Raw genomic sequence first — 22,394 nt, forward strand, 5'->3', positions numbered from 1 at the left:
CTTAGGTGGGCCAGCAGGTTAGTTAAAAGATTTGTGTGTAATGCTGGAAAGATTATTATAAAGGAAGAACTTACTGGTATTTTCCTTTATTTACAGGTATAGGAAGAACACCTATCTTTTCATCTACTACTTAATCCAGTTCTGTGGCCACTCATGGATATTTACCAATATGACAGTCCGGTTCTTTTCATTTGGAGAAGGTAAAACTCCAGAAATCATTTTGGATTTTTAACATTCAATACGTGTTTTCACCTAGTCCTGCTTATGTTAATTTTTCAACTTCTGCGAAATTCACCGAATATCCTTCACTGCTCTAAGATTTAGTAGCCATATTTTTCAGTAACCATTCTTCTTGCTCATTGCAAAAACCAAAACCTTTTTGGAGAAGGGGGCAGGTGAGTTGAGGGGGGAGGGACTTGGCTTCCCTCTGACTAGGCAGTTTGCTCTGAAAACACAAACATGGCATTGGGGTGGTGCCATCTGATTCTTCCTTTTCGGTTCTGCAGCAAACCTTCTCATATTTGCTGGGTTTTGAGGAAATCTGTAAATGCCAGTATAACCTTTTGCCCAGAGAACTCAGGAATTAACCAGATTCTTTCCTTGTCTTTTTATTTCCCAGGCTTAACATAACTAGAGACTACTAATAAGTGAAAGACAAACTGTATGGTCCCCTTAAGAAGTAATGTGTCTCTAAGTAAATGACACACCTTCTAGATGACTCACCATCCATATGGGAGTTGGTAAAGTCATGTTTCCTCCAGTTTTCTAAAAAGCAAAGATTTTAACCAGCATTTCAATTTTTAAGAAATGAATCACTAAGTGACTGTCAAAATAACATTCTTTTCATGTTCCATCCCCACATGGGGAAGTGTCATCACAGTTTACAACTGTTGGGTGGCTTGACAGTTTGAGCAACTGCTGGTTTCAGCTAGAAACAAACACATAGAATGTACCCGAGAAAAACCATGCTGTGCTCACCAATTCAGACTTCTGTATCATAAGGAAATTAATCTAATTCTGAGGTGCCATAACTATCTTTGGTTGCCTTTTCTTACTGTGAATCTGCAGTTAAATTCTTGCCTTCAGCAACCTCCAAAGATACAACTGAAGGCTTGAATTTCAGCTATGAATGTTGGGAATCTTCAATCAGGGGAAAACATGAGCACTGGGAAAACTTCCTGTATGTTTATAGGGAAAAAAGTCAGCGCTTCTAGGCCTTGAAAATTAGCTGGGGCATTGTGGGATTATTACAAGTCATTCACGCCAAGAGTTACAAGCAATGAACTCTTTCTTATCCTGCTTGGTCTTTCGAGTGGGAAAAATTGCTTTAGTTGGCAGTGTGTTTATTTCTTAATTATTATCCTACTGTTAAAATTAGAGAGGCCTCTTATTAAAGTAACACAACCATTCATATGGAAAGTGGACTGAAAACGGCTAAGTGCGAGTTCAGTATAATTCCCGAGTCAATGTATAAATTAAGTAGCTTAGTAGCAGTCTAATCACCTGAAGAGTAACACCTGCTACCTTCTCCATCCCAGAGCTGTGTAATGGGAAATGCTCTTTTGCAGCAAGTGTGGGGCAGTGGATGAGAGCATGGACTTCCGTCCCTCAGGGACCATCTGTGAAATGGGAATGATGATAATAGTGCTCACCTTATAGAGCTGTTGAGAAGAGAAACCCTTAGTGCTCCATAAGTTACCATCATGTGAATGACCACTGGGCAATAAAGACAGCCAACTCTTCCCTAGATGGTTCTTAAGTTTTAAAAGGAAATCCCACCATGTTAAGCCAACAAATATATCCTATTTAGAGGAATGGTTGTTTATCCTATTTCATTTTTTTCCAAATGCAGTGTGGGCTCTCTGCAGTGCAGACTTCAAAAGTCCCCACCAGAGGCCCAGGTTCTAATAAAGTTTTAGAAAGCCCAAACCAAACACATACAGGACACAAATAAGATGTTACTAAGCATAACATCATTATGAATGTCCTTTCCATAAAGCTTTTCTAGTATCATATTTTTCTTATCTTTGTCATTTTCTTGTCAATGAAAAAGGTGTGAGCACGCTAGCTTCTTCAGTCAGTTCACCTCCAACCTGTTTACAATTGATGGTTTAGATTCTACTGGGTTACTTTCATTTGGGAATTGCTTTATAACATATATGGGGAATTATATATATGGAGAGTAAATACTACAGCATGGCCATAGGCCTTCTTTTTCAAATTTTTGCTGTTTTTTTAGCAGAGGAGCAATTAAGATAAACTGCAATATGAGGTACTTTCTTTGGTTGCATGGTATTAGTCGTTTAGTAGCTGGTAGGAAATTTCTCACATGTACAATGAGAAAAGAAGTAAATAATCACAATTTTTATTTCAAAGTGCTGCATAGATTTGGGTTGTGACCTAGCTTTTACTTTATTGTATCTATTTCTAATTCCTGGACACAGATTCCATGGTTGACACTTTCTATGCTATTGGTCTTGTGATGCGCCTTTGCCAGTCCATTTCCCTCCTGGAGTTGCTGCACATATATGTTGGCATTGAACCAAGCCATCTCTTTCCTAGGTTTCTGCAGGTAGGTTTTGTTTTGTTTTGTTAACAGTTTATCACGGGGGGCTCTTGGGTTGATACAGCCAGTTAAGCAGCCAACTCTTGGTTTCAGCTCAGGCTGTGATCTTAGGGTTGTGAGATGGAGCCCTATGTCAGGCTCCTCACTCCACACAGAGTCTGCTTCACATTCCCTCTCTCTCCCCCTCTTCCCCGCCCACCTGTGTGTGTGCTCTCTCTGTCAAATAAGTAAATCTTGAAAAAAAACACACATGATATTATTGACTATATTCTCTATGCTGTGCTTTTCATTCCCGTGACTTATTTTAACACGGGACATTTGTACCTCTTAATCTCCTTTATCTGTTTTGCCCATCCCCCCAAACAGCCCTCCTCTGGCAACTATCAGTTCCCTGTATTAAGGAATCTGTTTGGGCCCTTTACTTATTTGTTTATTTATTTTTTGGTTGTTCATTCATTTGTTTTTTTAGGTGCTACAAATAAGTCAAATTATGTGGTCTTTGTCTTTCTCTTTCTAACTTATTTCACTTAGCATAATACCTTCTAGATCCATCCATGTTCTTATCAATGGCAAGATCTCATTCTTTCTCATGGCTCAGTAATATTCGTGTGTGTGTGTGTGTGTGTGTGTGTGTGTGTACATGCACCACATCTTTATCCATTCATCTATGGATGGACACTTGGGGTTGCTTCTATAACTTGGCTGTTAGAAATAATGCCTATGAACAATAGCAATATTGCAGTAAACACAGGGGTGCATATGTTTTCCAATTCGTGTTTTTGTTTTCTGTGGATAAATACCCAGTAGTGGAGTTACTGGATTATATGGTATTTCTATTTTTAATTTTTTAAGGATATTCCATACTGTTTTCTCCAGTGGCTGCACTAATTTACATTCCCACTAGTTGCCTTTTCTCTTCATCCTTGCCAACACTTCTTGTTTCTTGTCTCTTTGATTCTAGCCACTGCCAAGTATGAGGAGGTATCTCATTGTAGTTTTGATTTGCATTTCCCTGATGATTAGAGCATCTTTTTATGAGCCTGTAGGCCATCTGTATGTTTTCTCTGAAAAAATGTCCGTTCAGTTCTTCTGCCCATTTTTTAATTGGATTGTTTGTTTTTCTGGTGTTGTGTAAGTGCTTCATGTATATTTGGATAGTAACCCCTTACCAGATATTTCTCATTCAGATACATTCTCCCACTCAGTAGGTAGCCTTTTTGTTTTGCTGGTGGTTTCATTTGCTGTGCAAAGGCTTTTAATTTTGGTGTAGTCCCAGTGGGTTAATTTTGCTTTTGTTTCTCTTGCCTGCGGAGACATATGCATAAATATGTTGATAAGGCTGATGTCCAAGAGATTACTGCCCATGTTTTCTTTTAGGAGTTTAATGGTTTTAGGTCTCACATTTAGGTCTTTAATCCATTTTGAATCTGTTTTTGTGTATGTTGTAAGAAAATGGTCCAGTTTCTTTCTTTCATGTGTAGCTGTCCCATTTTTCTCAATACCATTTGTTGAAGAGACTGTCTTTTCCCCATTGGACATTATTGCCTCCTTTGTTGAAGATTAATTAACCATATAATCATGGGTTTATTTCTGGGCTCTCTGTTCTGTTCCTTTGATCTGTGTGTCTTTTTTTGTGCCAGTACCATGCTGTTTTGATTACTTCAACTTTGTCATATTATCTTGAAATCTGGGATTGCAATTCCTTCACTGTGTGGTTTTCTCTCAAGACTTCTTTGTCTATTCAAGGTCTTTTGTGGTTCTGTACAAATTTTAGGATTATTTGTTCTAGTTCTGTGAAAATGCTTATGGTATTTTTATAAGGTTTTCTTTGAGTCTGTAGTCTGCTTTGGATAGTATGGAAATTTTAATGATAATTCTTCATGAGCTTGGTTCTGCCGGAAGATTTTAATCACATTACCAGTATTATAGAATCTGTTTTTTAATTAAATTTTATTTATTTATTTATTTGACAGAGGGAGGCAGGCAGAGAGAGAGGGGGAAGCAGGCTCCCTGCTGAGCAGAGAGCCTGATGTGGGGCTCGATCCCAGGACCTGAGATCATGACCTGAGCTGAAGGCAGAGGCTTAACGTACTGAGCCACTCAGGTGCCCCTATAGAATCTGTTTTATTCTTTATACTATTTCAGGATCTCTTGACTTAAAGTGAGCAGTTGAAAAGCAAACCCCTGAAAAATTGCAACTCAAGTCACTGATAAGAATTCTATTAAAAAATGATCTTATTCCAAGACATTGCAACATTAGACTAGGCAGTTGGAAACATTCAGGGCAATGATGCCGTTGCTTTGGGAAGCATGGAGATGATCTTCTCTTAAGAGTTGGATTTCACAGCCACTTGCCACTCTACCTGTGCCACTGTCCTGGGCAATGGAGGATAGAGGAGAGTCATAGGATTGGAGTCATTCAGACTTCGTTTTGACTCCTGGCTCCTCTAGCTATCACCGTGGGGTCAGATCCATTGCCATTGAGCTGTTTCAGGGAAAAGACACCACACAAAATATCTGGTCAATAGTAAATGGCCCAGGGGCACTGGGTGGCTCAGTCAGTTAAGCATATGCCTTTACAGCTCAGATCACGATCCCAGTGTCCTGTCCTGGGATGGAGCCTTGCATTGGTCTTCTTGCTTGGCAGGAAGCCTGCTTCTCCCCCGACCCTGTGTCCTCTCTCAAATATATAAAATCTTAAAAGAAAAAAAAAAGTAAGTAATCCCTCCAAAAAAGTTTCCTTCACCAATATCCAAAGATAAAATATTCAGCCATTTCTTGTTCTTTTTGCCAATTTTTACTGAATACAAATGCAAAGGAGAGACCATTCATGTTTATCTAGTATATCTAATATACATCTAATCATAGACTTGGGACTCCTACAGACCTGGATTCAAATCCCAGTTCTAGCTCTTATTAGTTGTATGAATTTATTTTTTTATTTCAAATTTTTAGTTAAATTCTGGTTAGTTAACAGATAGTGATAGTAATAGTTTCAGGAGTAGAAACTAATTGCATGAATTTAAACATGGAAATTGTTCTGAACCTCATTTTCTCATGTGATGTGAAAATAACACTTACCTCGTGGAGTAACTGAAAAAATGGGTGGGATAAGTTCCTAGTGCTTAGTTAGAATACAGTATCTGGAAGCTATTGCTATTATTTTAGCTATTATTTGTTTCCTGTACCAGGTCTTTAGCCCTAGATGACCATGTTCCTTTTTCTTTTTTTTTTTATTTTAAGATTTTATTTGAGAGAGAGAGTGAGAGCCCACACTAATTTGGGGGTGGGGGGAGAAGGGCACAGAGACAGGGAGAGGGAGAAGCAGACTCCCCACTAAGCAGGAAGCCTGATACAGGGCTTGATCCCAGGAGCCTGGGTAATCCCAGGACCCAGAGATCATGACCCAAGGCAAAGGATACTTAACCTAGTGTGCCATCCAGGCACACCCACCATATTCCTTTTTAAAGCCAGGTTGAAGAGTGCCTGAGTAGCTCAGTTGGTTAGGCAACTGCCTTTGGCTCAGTTCATGATCTCAGGATCCTGGGATCAAGCCCCGCATCAGGCTTCCTGATCAGTGGGGAGCCTGCTTCTTCCTCTCCAGCTCCCTCTACTTGTGCTGTCTCTTCCTCTCTCTGTCAAACAAATAAATAAATCTAAATAAATAAATAAAGACAGGTTGAAGGAAGATGAGAAATTCACTGGTGGAGATTCAATACAAGAAATCATTGCTGGTAAGGCAAGAGAAAAAAGTGCTATTTTCCATATGAAAAGAGATAAGTTAGGTGACTATGTGAACATGTGTTTAAGATCTGCAGAAAAGGGATTTCTGTGAGGATAACTTTAACTATTTGCAAAATAAATCAGAAAAATGGAAATAACTAAATTTGACAAATTGGTATTGTGAAAATAATTTGTCAGAATCTGCATTTACTGCTAGCATCTAGCAAAGTATTTAGGATAAACATATGCCTTAAATTTTTGTTGATTAGAGTGACACAGATTCTTATACTAAAATCTGTTTAAAATACAATGAAAGTTTAAAGATGGAAATAGGAATATAATCCTAAGGAGCCTATTAAGAACTTAGCATTAGGGGCGCCTGGGTGGCTCAGTGGGTTAAGCTGCTGCCTTCGGCTCAGGTCATGATCTCGGGGTCCTGGGATCGGGTCCCGCATCGGGCTCTCTGCTCAGCAGGGAGCCTGCTTCCTCCTCTCTCTCTCTGCCTGCCTCTCTACCTACTTGTGATCTCTCTCTGCCAAATAAATAAAAAATAAAATCTTTAAAGAAAAAAAAAAAAGAACTTAGCATTATAAGTTTATGGGAGATTTTAAATTTTACATATTAAATAAAAATAGAGAAATAGTATACATTAGGATGAAGACATTTAAGTCTTGAAATATCAAATGTCAAATAAAAATCAAGGTAATATTTAGCCTGGACTCCTAATAACAGAGTAGCCAGGTAGCCAAGACTTAGATGGACTTCCCTTAAGCGTACTTCGTTAAAAAATTAAAAAGGGGTGCATATCTGTCCTTAAAGAAGCATATTACTTGGGAATAAGATTTATTGATATTTATTCCTTGTTAACAACTTCATGCTAATTCTAGAGAACAGAATGAACTACCCAGGTTAAATGAAAGCTGTAGTCCATCATATGGAATTATTTTGCCTGGAATATGACCAAATTCATTGAAAGTCTAAGCATGTTTTCTTTCACTAATACCTTTTTGGACTTTTTTGCTTTTTTTTTTTTTTTTTTTTAAGATTTTCACTATTTGAGAGAGTGTGAAAGATATTTATTTGAGAGAGAAAACACAAGTGGGGAGGGACAGAGGGACAAGTAGCCTCCCCACTGAGTGTGAGGATCCTGATAGGCTGCTTGATCCCAGGACCCTGAGATCATGACCTGAGCTGCAGTCAGAAGCTTAACCCACTGAGTCACTCAGACACCCCTGGACTTTTTACTTCTTTAGGCTACCTTGGTGAATAATGGTTTCATAGTAAAACAGCATTTTCAAAATTAAGAGTAGTGTTATTTTAGTTATTGACAGTGTGAGGAATGCAAGTGAGAAATGGGACAGGTAGACTTTGAGGAGAGAAAATAGAACACTTTAATGATGCCTAGAAAATGTGCATCTTTTTTATTTCCAAAATTATGTAGGCTTGTCCAGTAATAGAAATTATTATACAACTTAGAAATCTGATTTCTTGGAGTTCCAGAAGTTCTGGAGTATTTAAATGTGATTTTAATCATATTAATGTAGTGCTTTATAGAACTATGATCACTGTAATCAAACCATATCCTGGTTTGGTAATTTCAAATAATAATGGCAAATATATGTTGAATCTTCTTTAATTTTTTAAAGATTTTGTTTATTTGACAGAGACACAGCAAGAGAGGGAACACAATCGGGGGAAGTGGGAGAGGGAGAAGTAGGCTTCCCACCCAGCAGGGAGCCCAATGTGGGACTTGATCCCAGGACCCAGGATTAGGACCCGAGCCCAAGGCAGATGCTTAAGGACTGAGCCACCCAGGCAGCCCACATTGAATCTTCTTTATTCAAAGTGAGTTTGTAGTGCCTACTGTTAATGGGGCTCAAGTGATTTTTAAGTCTTTTTTGTTGTCAGGGATAACAGGAAAGGGATTCACCACATCAGGGAAGATGGCTACCATTTTCATCATGGGCTACTATTAATTTTTGTTGTGATCGTTTGGCTTCCTTTTTTTTTTTTAAAAATCTCTTTGCGATTTTTATCTGTACTCTATTTGGATTATTCATTTCCTATCTTCTGTGTAGTTTTCCAAAAGGAGCCAGTGCTGGAAAGAGCTTTGAAAACCCATATCCTCATGTTCAAAGTTTGATTTTCTACCCCCTTCCTTTGAGTTCTGCCAACAGAAGAATTATGAGGTGACTCCGAGGCCTCTGTTTTAAAATAACCAAACAAAACTCTAAGATTGTGTAACCTTTCTTGGTTTTCCTGTTTCCCCATTTTTAAGTGAAGAAAGCATAGTTAAGAATGTGGCTAAGCTACTCAGTAATCCTAGCTGAGTGCATACAGTTTCTTGAAAAATGCATGGTGCCCAGCTGCATTCAGTGGACCAAAAAACACGTCCATGTATTTGTGATGTTATTTTGTCATTACTGTTGTGAGACTGAGGCATGACTGAATTTTCATTTTGGAAACTGGCCTTATAAAATGTCAAGATAAGTAATTCCAAAAAGCAGTAGGAAAATTGAGCTAATTGAGCCATGTATCAGATGGTGGTGGTATGTGCACAGGAGGTCTGTTTGTTTTCTGTGTCTCGTTCTGTGCCTTTTTAGTTTTTTTGTACACACATCTTTATTTTGACAGAGAAAAGTCATTATGAACTCCTAAAATTACACACAATTGACAGTAAGACTAAAATAATGTAATAATAAAAAATTTTTATGTATATTCAAAATATACAATGCACAATAAGATACAATAAACAGTAATACATTTTTTGTATTTTTTTAAAAATACACTTTAGGGGGGAAAGGCAAGATGATAACATAAATAGTTGCTTAGAGACATCCTTTTTTTTGGAAAAAAATTTTTTGGAAATAATTACATGTCCACTAAAATCATATAAAGAAATATAACAAATTTTCTATGTTTTAATTTATAAAATGGGAAAGTAATTTAGGTCCCAAACGCATAACTATTTTAAGACACGATAATGTAGGTGAAAAGTAGACATTTTCCTCTCCAACCCCTTCCTTCCAAAAGGCTCATATACTTAGCTTGGTAAAAAAAAGAAAATAAGGTTGGATTGGGAAATTTATATATTTCAGTAGATGTAATCAAATCAACTAGGCTTTTATTTTCTATTTTATGTTATTTTTTATAAAACAACTTGGTTTTTATAGTGTGAAAACACTGCCAACCCTGAAATACTGATTTTGAAGGACTTTGTTCTAACATTGTGCAGAAGCCTGAGAAAGAGGTTTTTACTGACATAGCCTTGGGTTGTTCTCAACTCCAGGAGGTGGGAAAATATCCACAAAACTAGCCTTTGGATGGGGACTTTCGACCCATGTACATTTAGGAAACCCTCCGAGTAATCCCGTTTACTCCTTTACCTTTTGAGAAATGCTTGAAATTCAAAGACTTCATATAAAACTGAATTAAAATGACTAAAGTCTACATTTGTCCTTTGCGTTGTAGGAAACACTGTCGCACATGTGTTAATTTTACAAAACATGAAAAATCCATAAATCAAAACACTAGGAATTACTATCCCCAGATTACTGTGCCTACAAAAACTTCATTTGTGAACCCAAATTGCAAAAACCGCTTTTATATTTATGAATATCACCTATTTCTGCTAAGGGCAGGCAAGGGTCTGCTTGCCCAAAATCACTCCAAAGATTTTTTCACAGTCCTAGATTCTTAGAACAAATACGAAGAAAATCAAATACCAAGGGTGTCTTAACATAAACCCTTCAAGGAAAACAGCCAAGTTTCACCCTGATTTCTTTTTAGCTGTGAAACAGGTGCCTCTTTGCATTGCTAGATTAAATAATCTTGTTTTCCATATAGTCATATGGGTTTTCTCTCCAGTTTTGAGTTGAGAACAGGTTTGTCCTGTTAAATAAAAACTGTACTGGGGATTGTGTCAAGCTGACGTTCTCAGTGTTGAAGCCTCTTGGGAATGAATGATGTAATTCGCTCAATTCGCTCTGTAGGTAAGATTTTAGATTTTTTTAAAGATTTTTTTTTTATTTGATCCATGGAATTCTTCACTGTGATTATTATTATTTTTAAAGATTTTATTTGACAGAGACCACAAGCAGGCAGAGAGGCAGGTAGAGAGAGAGGGGGAAGCAGGCTCCCCCTGCTTTAAATACTTAAAATATTTTAAATATTTAAAAATAAAAATTTTTTAAAAGGGAGGCAAACCTTAAGAGACCCTTAGGTATAGGAAACAAACTGAGAGTTGGGGGGGATGGGGTAGCTGGGTGAGGAGGTCACTTGATGGAATGAGCATTGGGTATTTATGCAAATGATGAATCACTAAACTCTACCTCTGAAACTAATACTACACTATATTAACTAAATTGAATTTAAATAAATAATTTAAAAAATATTTCATTATATATAATTATACTACATCTTTTGCCATTTTCTATGGATGGACACTTGGGTTGCTTCTTTACCTTAGCTATTGTAAATAATGCTGCAATAAACATAGGGGTGTGTATATCTTTTTAAATTAGTGTTTTCATTTTCTTTGGGTAAATATCTAGTAGTGGAATTACTGGGTCATATGGTAGTTCTATTTTTAATTTTTAAGGAACCTTCATACTGTCTTCCACAGTGACTACACCACAGGCATTTTCACCAATAGTGCACAAAGGTTCCGTTTTTCCATGTCTTCATTAATACTTATTTCCTGTGTTTTTTATTTTAGCCATTCTAACTGATATGAGGTGGTATCTCTTTCTGGTTTTGATTTGCATTTTCCTGATGATGAGTGATGTGGAGCATCTTCTTATGTGTCTGTTGGCCATTTGTATGTCTTCCTTGGAAAAATGTCTGTTGAGGTCCCCTGCCTATTTTTAATCAATTTATTTGGTGTATTTGGTGTTGTAGAAGTTCTTTCTATATTTTGGAAATTAGTGCCTTCTAGGATATATATCATTGGCAGATATCTTCTCCTACTCAGCAGGTTGCCATTTTACTGATGGTTTCCTTCACAGTGCAGAAGTTTATTTGGGTCTCATTAGTTCAACTTCACTTTTAATTCTCTTGACCCAGAAGACCTATCTAGAAAAATGTTCCTATAGTTGATGTCAAAGAAATTATTGCCTACATTCTCTTCTAGGACTATTACGGCTTCAGGTCTCATGTTTAGGTCTTTGACCCATTGTGAGTTTGGTGTGTAGTGTAAGAAAGCGATCCAGTTTCATTCTTTTTGTTGTTGTTGTTGTTGTTTTGTTTTGTTGTTTATTTATTTGACAGAGATTACAAGTAGGCAGAGAGGCAGGCAGAGAGAGAGGAGGAAGCAGGCTCCCCACTGAGCAGAGAGCCCTACGCGGGGATCGATCCCAGGACCCTGAGATCACGACCCAAGCCGAAGGCAGAGGCCTAACCCATTGAGCCACCCAGGCGCCCCCAGTTTCATACTTTTGAATGTGGCTGTCTCGTTTTCCCAGCACCATCTGTTGAAGAGACTCTCTTTCCCCCATTGTTGTCTTGCCTCCTTTGTTATAGATTAATTAGCCATATGAGCATGGATTCATTTCTAGGCTCTCTATCCTGTTCCCTTGATTTATGTATCTGTTTTTGTGCCAGTACCATACTGTTTTGATTAATACATCTTTGTCTTTTGATTAACACAGCTTTGTCATATATCCTAAAATCTGGGATTGTAGGAACTCCAGCTTTGTTGTTCTTTCTCAAGATTGCTTTGTCTATTTGAGGTCTTTTGTAGTTCCACACAAATTTTAGAATTATTCTAGTTCTGTGAAAAATGCTGTTGGCTTTTTGATAGGAATTGTGTTATATCGGTAGATTGCTTTGGGTGGTGTGGACATTTTTAAACAGTATTTGTTTTTCTAATCCAGAAGTGTGGAATATCTTTCCATTTACATGTCATCTTCAATTTCTTTCATCAGGGTTTTATAGTTTTTGGAGTACAGAGCTTTCTTCTCCTTGGCTAAATTTATTTCTGGGCATTTTGTTATTTTTTCTATGTAATTGTAAATGTGATTGTTCTCTTAATTTCTTTTTTCTGCTACTTAATTCTAGAAATTCTCTCCATAGAGGGAGTAGTTTATAACTACATAATTGATAACCGAAGTGCCATCTGCCATTTATTAAATAACAACTTAGGTTTAGTCACTGCTTAATTTGAAATTTAGGATTCCCAAGTAGAACCTAAAAATGCAAAGTATTTTTGTTTTATAGTTACCATACTTCTCAGGAGACCACATTAAGACAGTGTTTTAATTTGGCCTAGTAGGGTTTTTCTTCTTTTTTACTGTACTTGTATTCTACCTAGTTTGAGCTACACTAAACCCTAAGAGACCATTAGTAATTCGTCATGTTCTCTTAGGATTTGTTCAAAATGACGAAGTGCTAAGTTCTCACAAGTGCAAAGCCCCAAATAACTGGTCATATTATTATACATAAAAAGGGAATAAATTTAAAAAGTCTGTTCTTCAGAAGTGTTTGGTGTTGATTTAGAATATGAAGGAGGTTCTTATTTTAAGGTTTAACTTTTGAAGAGAGGCTTTTTGAAACAATAGACTATAACCTGGATATTAGGCATAAGGATAGCACATAAAATAACAAAGGGGAAAATGTGTTAGTGTTTCAGAACAAGGGATTTAGAATCACATTGTCCAGATTTTTATTTGCAGATCTGTAGGCAAGGCACTTTCACTTTGTTGTTTTTAAAAAATTATTTATTTATTTACTTATTTGAGAGAGCATATGCACTAGAGTGGGGAGGGGTAAAGGGAGAAACAGACTTCCTGCTGGGCAAGGAGCCTAATGTGGGGCTTGATCCCAGTACCCTGAGATCGTGATCTGAGCTGAAAGCAGATGCTTAACTAGCTGAGCCACCCAGGTGCCCATCATTTTCACTTTTAAAATGAAGTGCCCTTTATAAAAGGCAGCAAAAAATAATAACATTCATTTGTTAGGGTCATGGAGATTAAATGAGATATGATATATCTTCAGAAACTTGTACAAAGTAACCAATAAATAATGGCTGTTACCACTTTGAGAATAGCTCCACCTAAATTCTCCCATTGTATTGCCATGGAATGGTCAAGTCAGAGTTAACCATCAGATACTTGGTTAATTAAATTGACATTGTGGCAGGGGTCTTCACATACCCACATGTGTGTACGTGATGGTGGGGTTTGGGGCATGTTGGTGCTAATTTCTGTGTAGTTGGGATTGCATCAGTAACATGTCACACTCTGAAGTGATGACTTTTTTTTTAAGATTTTATTTATTTATTTGACAGAGCACAAGCAGGGGAAGTGGTAGAGGGAGAAGGAGAAGGAGGCTCCCACTGAGCAGGGAGCCTGATGTGGGACTCCCTCCCAGGACACTGGGATCATGACCTGAGTTGAACGCAGACACTTAACTGACTGAGCCACCCAGGTTGACCCCCTGTTAAGTCATGATTTTCAACAGGATGAATTCTATTGTACAGCACCATTTCTGTTTTAGATTTCCCTCTCTGTACTCATCAGTTAATGGGTAGTCTGACATCACACATAGCTTATAACTCTGGAAACCACAAAACTTGGGATATATGTTTCCCGGTCTGCCACTAGGGCAAGTCATTTCTTTGGTTCCTTAATTTTTTATTTGTAAGAAGGTGGGTTGGGCTAATCTAGAATGGACCCTAGAGATCCATCTTACCAAGAGTTATCTAGGTTTTTGCTTTCTGTAGTCAGCCATATAATTAGAAATATATGTTACGTGTATGCACTCATGTATCTGTATCTTGAGATTTTTATCAAAAAAGGAGATCGTTTTCCTAATTAGCAGGCACAGACCAAACATAAGATTAGGTGGTTCCTAAGTACTTGTTTGCTGCTAAGATCTTTTATCCAAAGTCTGCCAGTTGTCATTGACTGCAAGCTTGGATCATTTGATAATTATAATTGCAGTTAAGTATTCTTCATTATTATAAATATAACTAAATCAAGAAACTAGGGCATTTTAAAGAAATAGTGACAATCAGTACAGCTATGTAAATGGCTTCTATAGATTGACTAAGGTTTGAATCATATCTAATTCCCTTAGACAAGCAAAGACCCTCTTGACTCACTGCTGTGGTCACACTTGCTGATAGAGCGTGTACACTCTATGCTGATAGAGCATAGCTGATCATGTGACCCAGTGTTGGCAAATCTCGGATTTCTCTGCACGAGGTGATTTTCCAGGATTAACAGCCTATGATTCTAAGTCACAGATGGTTCTGTTCTTTTCTCTTTGATCTGCCTTAAAAATAAGGATAACTACTGAAAAACATAAAGCAGTTCTCCCCTATCACTAATATGCTCCCTCAATCTCAAGTACATTTTCCTTTGACCATTGAGAGCAAGGAAGAATGTTTTGTTTAAAAAAACAACAAAAAATATGGATTGTACAGGGGGCATTAGTATGATATAAGGTGGTTCATTATATTTATATTGGGAAAGAAGAACTTATTTTTTGAGTAATTGGAGCTAAGCCATTGTGTGTGAATTCTCAATGATTTGCACTTACTGACTTGGAAAAAAATGTGGATGTTGAATTCTTTTCATTTTCCACTGGCTTATAAAGGTTAGGATTATATTACTTTTCTTCCCCCTCCATCCACCCCCTTAAAAAAAAGCTACAATAGCTTCCCTGTTAGATGAAATCGAAATTTCTTGGCCTGTCATTCAAAACCCTTTATAACCCAGCACCCACCATGTTTTCAATTTTATCTCCTATTCATTCCCTTTCTGAGCCTTTCCCCCAACTCTAGCCTCCAGGGGTTCTCCTTACTCTCTAATACACTTGCATTTTCACACCTCTGCCTCTTTGCTTTTCCTGTTCCCCTAACCTAGGATGTCCTTTTTCCTAATCAGTCTACCTAAGAAACTCTTGCCTCTTCTCTCAGATCCAACTGAGGTGTTGCCTGTCTTCATAAATCTGTGCATCCTTTCCCCAGGCAGTTATGTCCCTCACCTTTGCTTCCATTCAGAGCACTTTAAATGACAGCGTTATTCACACTATGTCATAACTTTACCGCCACATTCTCCTACCACTGCTACCTTCTGGAGCAAGGACCTTGCTTTCTGTGTGTGTGTGTGTGTGTGTGTGTGTGTAAAAACCTTGGCATCTAATACATAGTGGACATATAATAAAAGCTTACCAAAGTGAATAAAAACATGTGTGCATATATTGCAGGAGGAGAAATACCCTGATTACATAAAATATGTTTTTATTCATTATATATAATTTGGAGAATACAAAAAACAGCAAGGAGAAAATGAAATTGACCTATAACCCTACTCCCTCAGAGATCATGTTAACAGTTCAGCATACCTATTTCCAGTTAAAGCATACTTACTTCGAAGAGGAGCTCTGGGTTTTGAAATTAGAAAATGACCTACATGCTTAACAGATGATCCTAATTCTTGACTTTGCTGTTTCTTTCTTAGCTCACAGAGAGAATAATCATCCTCTTTGTGGTGATCACCAGTCAAGAGGAAGTCCAAGAGAAATATGTGGTGTGTGTTTTATTCATCTTTTGGAATCTATTGGATATGGTTAGGTAAGGAGGCAAAATAATATCTTAAAGCCAAGTTGCTTTTCTACAGTGAAACCAGTAATAGCTGCCCACATTTGGTTACCCTGAATGAGAGAGGAAAACATAACCCCTTTCCAAATTATTTTATCTTGATATCGAAATGTATTCTTAGCGCTTTCCATAATGGGCATGTCAGAGGTAATGCAAACCTCCCATGGTATTACAAGAGCAAATCAGTGCATTCAGGTTTCCAGCAGAAGACTTAGCATAGCACCAATTTGGGATAAACCTCACAGCTGCTTGCTAATGAAAGGCATTCCTTGAAATTGCTCTGGTACATGTAACTGTAACAAGCAAAGCAAGACTTCTGTTATGTCTTAGGATTTACAAAGTTGGTTTCTGTGAGTTCCAGAATACTTAAGTACAGGGCCTCATCACTCTAGGGAAGAATGCACCTCCACATACATTTACTTTGTGTTGTTTTTCTTCGAAGTATAATTTTTAAGAAAATATTTGTTTATTTATTTGACACAAAGAGAGAGAGACAGTGATCACAGGTAGGTGGGACAGGGGGAGTAGACTCCCTGCTGAGCAGAGAGCCAGACGTGGGGCTCGATCCCAGGACCCTGAGATCATGACCTGAGCCGAAGGCAGAGGCTTAACCCACTAAGCGACCCAGGCACCCTTTAAGATTTTATTTGACGGAGCAAGCACAAGCGGGGGGAGTAGCAGAGGGAGAGAGAGAAGCAGGCTCCTCATTGATCAGGAAGCCTGACATGGAGCTGGATCCCAGGACCCTGGGATCATGACCTGAGCAGAAGGCAGATGCTTAACCAACTGAGCCACCCAAGTGCCCCTGATCGGACAGTTCTAGACATTAATCAGCACCGACCATGTTAAGTGCGGTCACCATCTGTCACCATACGTTATGACAATATTTTTGACTATATTCCCTAGGCTTTTACTTTTATCTCTGTGATACGTTTTATATACAATTCCAGTGGGTCCAAATGACTTATTGAAGTTATTTTGTGGATACCCTAGGAATCCTTGAACCTCAGATTAAAAACTTCTGCTCTAGGGCGCCTGGGTGGCTCAGTGGGTTGGGCCGCTGCCTTCGGCTCGGGTCATGATCTCAGGGTCCTGGGATCGAGTCCCGCATCAGGCTCTCTGCTCAGCGGGGAGCCTGCTTCCCTCTCTCTCTCTCTGCCTGCCTCTCTGCCTACTTGTGATTTCTCTCTGTCAAATAAATAAATAAAATCTTTAAAAAAAAAAAAAAAAAAGAACTTCTGCTCTAGATCACCTTGTTTCCTTCTACTTCTGAAACTTTGCAAACAGATGGGTCTAGTCTTGTCTCTACCAGCAGTGGGGTAAACAGTCCCCTTTGCTCAGAGGCTCACCTTGGGGAGGTGTCCTAACTGCTTCTTTGGCTTTCACAAATGAGAACTGCCCCTTCTACTTGCAAGATCTGGGTGTGGATAGGTAACAAAAGCGCCCTAGCATTTTAGCTGAGTTACATAAACTATTCATTTACTATGTTGTCAGTAACTTAGCTGAATTAAAGTATTTCTGAGTAATAGGTTGAGCCTAGAGTGAGTTAGAATGAAATGTTTTATTGAATGAAAAGGAGTAGCATTCTTTGTATATATAATTTAGTAAGTTATTCCTCATTTTTAACTGATAGTTTTGTAGACTTGGGGTGAATTTCATGGACTTTTGTAGCCCATGACTTTGTGTTCATGAGACAAGGAGCCCCATCTGGGATTGGGACCTTCTGACATACTGTTCTCTGGTATGCCTGACTCTTTCGGTGTCAATTCAGTCTCTAATGAGCACAGTTAAACCCATTAGAGAACAAAACGATTTTAACATTGAGAGTAGTTATCATGATGTCATGGAAGGGCTTTTTAACAGAGGAGATCTTAGGATGCATCCCACTGCCACTACTTGCTGTATAATCTTGGACATCCAAGTGAACCTTCAAAAACAAAAGAATTGTGATAATTCATGTACTTTAACATTCACCTTTTATTTATTTCTTAATTAATTAGTTAATTAATTAGATCAAGTGTCAGGGTAGGGAGGGGCAGAAGTGGAGGGAGAGGGAGAGATTTTTAAGCAGGCGCACTCCACACTCAGGTATAGCCAGATACAAGGCTCGATCTCAGGAGCCTAAGATCATGACCGGACCTGAAATCAGGAGTCAGACACTTAACCGACTGAGTCCCCCAGGCACCCAACATTCACATATAAAATAGACAATTTGTGGGTTTTAGTGTATTTAAAGATGTGTAACTATCATCACTAATTTGAGGACATTTTCACTGCACTCTATAAAGAAACCACAAACCTCTTAGCAGTAAAATCCCCATTTTCTCCTCTCAGCCCCTGGCAACTACTAACATACTATCTCTATGAATTCACCTATTGTGGACATTTCATATAAATGGAACCATACTGTATATGGCCCTTTGTGACTGATTTCCTTCACTTAGCTTAATGTTTTCAAGGTTTATCTATGGTATAACATGTGTCAGTATTTCATTCCTTTTTATCAGTATTTTATTCCTTTTATGGATAACATTCCATTATAGCAATATACCACTTTTATTTATCCATTCTTCAGCTGATGGACATACTTTCTGGTTATAAGGAATATCGCTTTGAATAGTCATGTACAAGTTTTTGTATATGAATAGGCTTTCTTTTCTTATAACTTGGAAGTAAAATTTCTAAGCATGTAGCCTTTTCGAAACTCAGTTTTTTCCCCTCTGTGATGTTGGGGTAGAATTATCTTCTGAACTTACCCTAAAATTTCTTTTTTTTTAAGGCAAGGACTAGAGAGACACCTGGATGGCTCAGTCGGTTAAGCATCTGCCTTCAGCTCAGGTCATGATCTCAGGGTCCTGGGACTGAGTCCCACATAGGGCTCTCTGCTCAGTGGGGAGTCTGCTGTTCCCTTTGCCTTTGCTACCCCCTCTAATTGTGTGCACTCTCTCTCTTTCAAATAAATAAAATCTTAAATAAATAAATGCAAGGACTAGAGAAGGGCATCTATTAAAAAAAACCCACATCCAGATGATTGTTAATGTTAAAAAACTAGTTTCTTCCTAAGATGAGTGAAACTAGGGTGGGTGTACAACCCTTGCCATGTCTATTCAGCATTGTACTGGAAATACTTGTCATGGCAGTTAGGCAAGAAAATGTTGTGAAAGGCAGGAAGGAGTAAAGTCTGTTGGCAGGTTATATGATTTTGTACATAAAATCATAAGGAATCCACTAAAAGTACTAGAACTAGTAAACCAGTAAAGAAAGGTTGTTGAATATACAAAATTATTTACAAAATTATTTCTGTATATTGTGTTTTATACACTTGCAATGACCTATTTTAAGATAAAATTAAGGAAAAATTTCATTTATAATAGCATCCAAAAAAGAAAGTACTTAGGAATAAATTTAACAAGAGATGTGCAGAACTTACACATTGAAAACTTTAAAATACTTTTGGGAGAAATTTAAATATACCTAAATTAAGAGATAACCCATGCTTATGGGTTGAAAACTTAATAAGACTGCAACACTCTCCAAATTGATCTACATATTCAGTGCCATCCTTATCAGAATCCCAGCTGGCTGCTTTGCAGAAATTGCAAAGCTGATATCAAAACTCATATGGAAATTTAAGGAACTTACTAGCCCAAGCAATCTTGAAGAAGAACATAGTCGGAAGACTCACACTTCTCAATTTCAGAACCCACTACAAAGCAATAATAATAAAGAATGTGATACTGGCATAAGGATATAGCACAGAATAGAATTGATAGTCGGGGGATAAATTCTCACATTTATAGTTGATTGATTTTTGACAAGGGACCAAGACCATTAAATGGGGTTGGGGGAATAGTTTTTTCAACAGATGGTGCTGGGATAATGACATGTCCATCTGCGTGGATACTTACCTCACACCATATACAAAAATTAAAATGGATCCACAAACCTAAATGTAAGAGCTAAACCTATAAAACTCCAAGAATGCATGGAGGTAAACCTTTGTGATTTTGGATTTGGCAGAGGATTCTCAGACACCAAAAACAAAGCAACAGAAGAAAGAAGATACACTGGACTTCACCAAAAGTGGTTTTACACATATAAGGTGCTTATCTACTCTTGTAATAAAAAATAGATGCCAGGGACACCTGGGTGGCTCAGTGGGTTAAAGCCTCTGCCTTCGGCTTAGGTCGTGATCTCAGGGTCCTGGGATCAAGCCCCACATCGGGCTCTCCGCTCAACAGGGAGCCTGCTCCCCCCCCCCCTTCTGCCTCTCTGCCTACTTGTGATCTCTGTCTGTCAAATAAATAAAATAAAATCTTTAAAAAAAAATAGATGCCGTTTTTGAGATTGGTACAGATCAAGTTTGATAATATGCCATGTTTAGTGAAGGCTTGCACTGTTGGTATATGGTTTTTATATACACAGATAAGCAATTACAAGAGTATTTGAGAGGATATATAAGAAACTGGCATTGGTCCTTGTCTCCGAGGAATGGAATCGAGGTCCTAGAATGGAAGAAAGGTTTAGTTTTCTCCATTCATGTTCTCAAGGTTTTGGATTTTGTTTTGCCGTATTACGTACTGCCTATTCCAGGAGTTCTCAAAGTACAGACCCTAGCCCTGTGTGGCATCTGCATCACCTGGAATTTGTTTATAATAGAAATTCTCAGGCTCTACCTGAGACCCACGGAATGAGACCCTCTGGGCATATGGCCTAGCAGTGTGTGCTTTAGCAAGACCTCTGGGTGATTCTGATGTCCGCTTAAGCTTGAGAACCACTGCCTAGTCAGAGAAACAAAAAGATGCAGACTGCTTCCTCCATTACATCACAAAGGCAGCTTTAAAACCACCTATTGCACTCAAAACAAGCTTCTAAGGCTGGCTCTCTAACTGATCACACAGCGCAGCCCAACTGCACGAGCAGAAGGACGACCAGTAAGGACTTGGAAGTCACACTTGTGTTTTAAAAATTCATTACCTAAATATTTACAAGTCTGTCTGTTTTTAAAAACCCAGCTGCATACTGGATAAAATGGGCTTAGCTTCTGAGTGAACCTAAATTCACTCATCAGGGAAAGGTGTAATTTGCTGAGGGGTAAGGGTTTCATTTTCTTTGTTTACCTCCATAATTATCCATGGTCCAACCCCTGGGACAAGCCAGACTGACACAGTTCTCCCCCCACTTTTTTTCTTTTTTTACCTCCCACTTAAATGGTAGAAAATAAGGTTTGGAATTTAAACTTTCCACTTGTATCTCTGTGTTTAATTACAGTGTAAGGTATTTTCTTCTCTTCTTCTCCCAGATATCAGTGGGAAATGATGTTTCTGAGCTCCTTGTCTTGTTTTAGGTACACTTACAGCATGTTGTCAGTCGTAGGGATATCCTACGCCGTCTTGACCTGGCTCAGTCAGACACTGTGGATGCCCGTTTATCCTCTGTGTGTTCTTGCTGAAGGTAAGAGTGACTTTGCATTATTGTTTCCTGACAAAAGCAATCTACTTATAATGGTTCACTTAACTTTTTGATGATTAAATTACTATTTTTGCTACTGCTAGCGGACAGCTGACTCAATGGGTCATTCCTGGCACACTTCCCTTGATGCAAAAAAGCAAAACATTAAGAAACAAAGTTAGAGGGGGAAGCAGCTTTGCACAGTAGACAGAATATTAGATGAGGAATGAAGACATCTGAGTACAGGCCTTCAACTTCATTAACTCACTGTATGAGTTTTGGGCAAATCATTTAACCTCTCTCAGTTTACTCATCCAAAAGGAGTTTAACATTAGTGACTCAGTGATTTTTTTTTTTTTTTTTAAAGTATGCTCCACACCCAGGGTGAGGCTTGAATTCATGACCTTGAGATCAAGACCTGGGTTGAGATCAGGAGTTGGATACTTAACCAACTGAGCTACTCAGGCGCCCCAGTGATTATTTTTAGTGCATAGAAATTCAGTTCCCCCTGACTGGATTATCTTTCCTACTCAACTATCTACCATGCATCACACTGCCTGCCAGGAACAGTTAACTCTACCTTTAGATCGTCATCAATTTCTCAGGGAAGCATTCCTCAACTTTCTCAAGTAAGTCTGTTCCCTGCCCCCTGCCCTCAGTACAGCACCATGAATCTCTCTTTCATAAGACCTGTCTCAGGTGTGATTAGACGTTTGTGTGATTCTTTGAATAATCTCGGTTTCCTGTCTAGCCTCTAAGCAACTTGGGGATATGGGTTTGTTGTTTCCTTGCTTCCCTTTTTCTCATGCACCCAATATATATGCCAATAAACACTGAATAAATTATTGAATACAGTATGAACTCAGCTAGTTACTTAGCCTAAATGTAAACCTAAAACTTAAATAAAATGCATCAGTTTGCAAAAAGCTTGAGGATATTAGGGGAATATATGCTTCCTTCCATAATGGATTTGGCAGACTGGTAAGGAACTTTCGGAAACATTAAAATTTTTGAAAACAGAAGGCATAAAGAAATTAAGAAAGTAACTAA

The 22,394-nt window shown here is 38.1% G+C and overlaps 1 protein-coding gene across 2 annotated transcripts in view; it reads left to right on the forward strand.

The window, feature by feature from the left end:
• HACD4 (3-hydroxyacyl-CoA dehydratase 4) overlaps positions 1-22,394 on the forward strand; it is a 50,251-nt gene that overhangs the window by 14,508 nt on the left and 13,349 nt on the right. For both annotated transcript variants that reach the window (XM_044265589.1, XM_044265590.1), the window contains 4 exons: positions 97-200; positions 2,445-2,572; positions 15,754-15,866; positions 21,241-21,347. In XM_044265589.1, the coding sequence (XP_044121524.1) occupies positions 97-200; positions 2,445-2,572; positions 15,754-15,866; positions 21,241-21,347 (452 nt within the window). The remainder of the gene's footprint in view (positions 1-96; positions 201-2,444; positions 2,573-15,753; positions 15,867-21,240; positions 21,348-22,394) is intronic.

The sequence above is a fragment of the Neovison vison genome, chromosome 9 (genome assembly GCF_020171115.1).
Source record: "Neovison vison isolate M4711 chromosome 9, ASM_NN_V1, whole genome shotgun sequence".
Taxonomy (NCBI): domain Eukaryota; kingdom Metazoa; phylum Chordata; class Mammalia; order Carnivora; family Mustelidae; genus Neogale; species Neogale vison.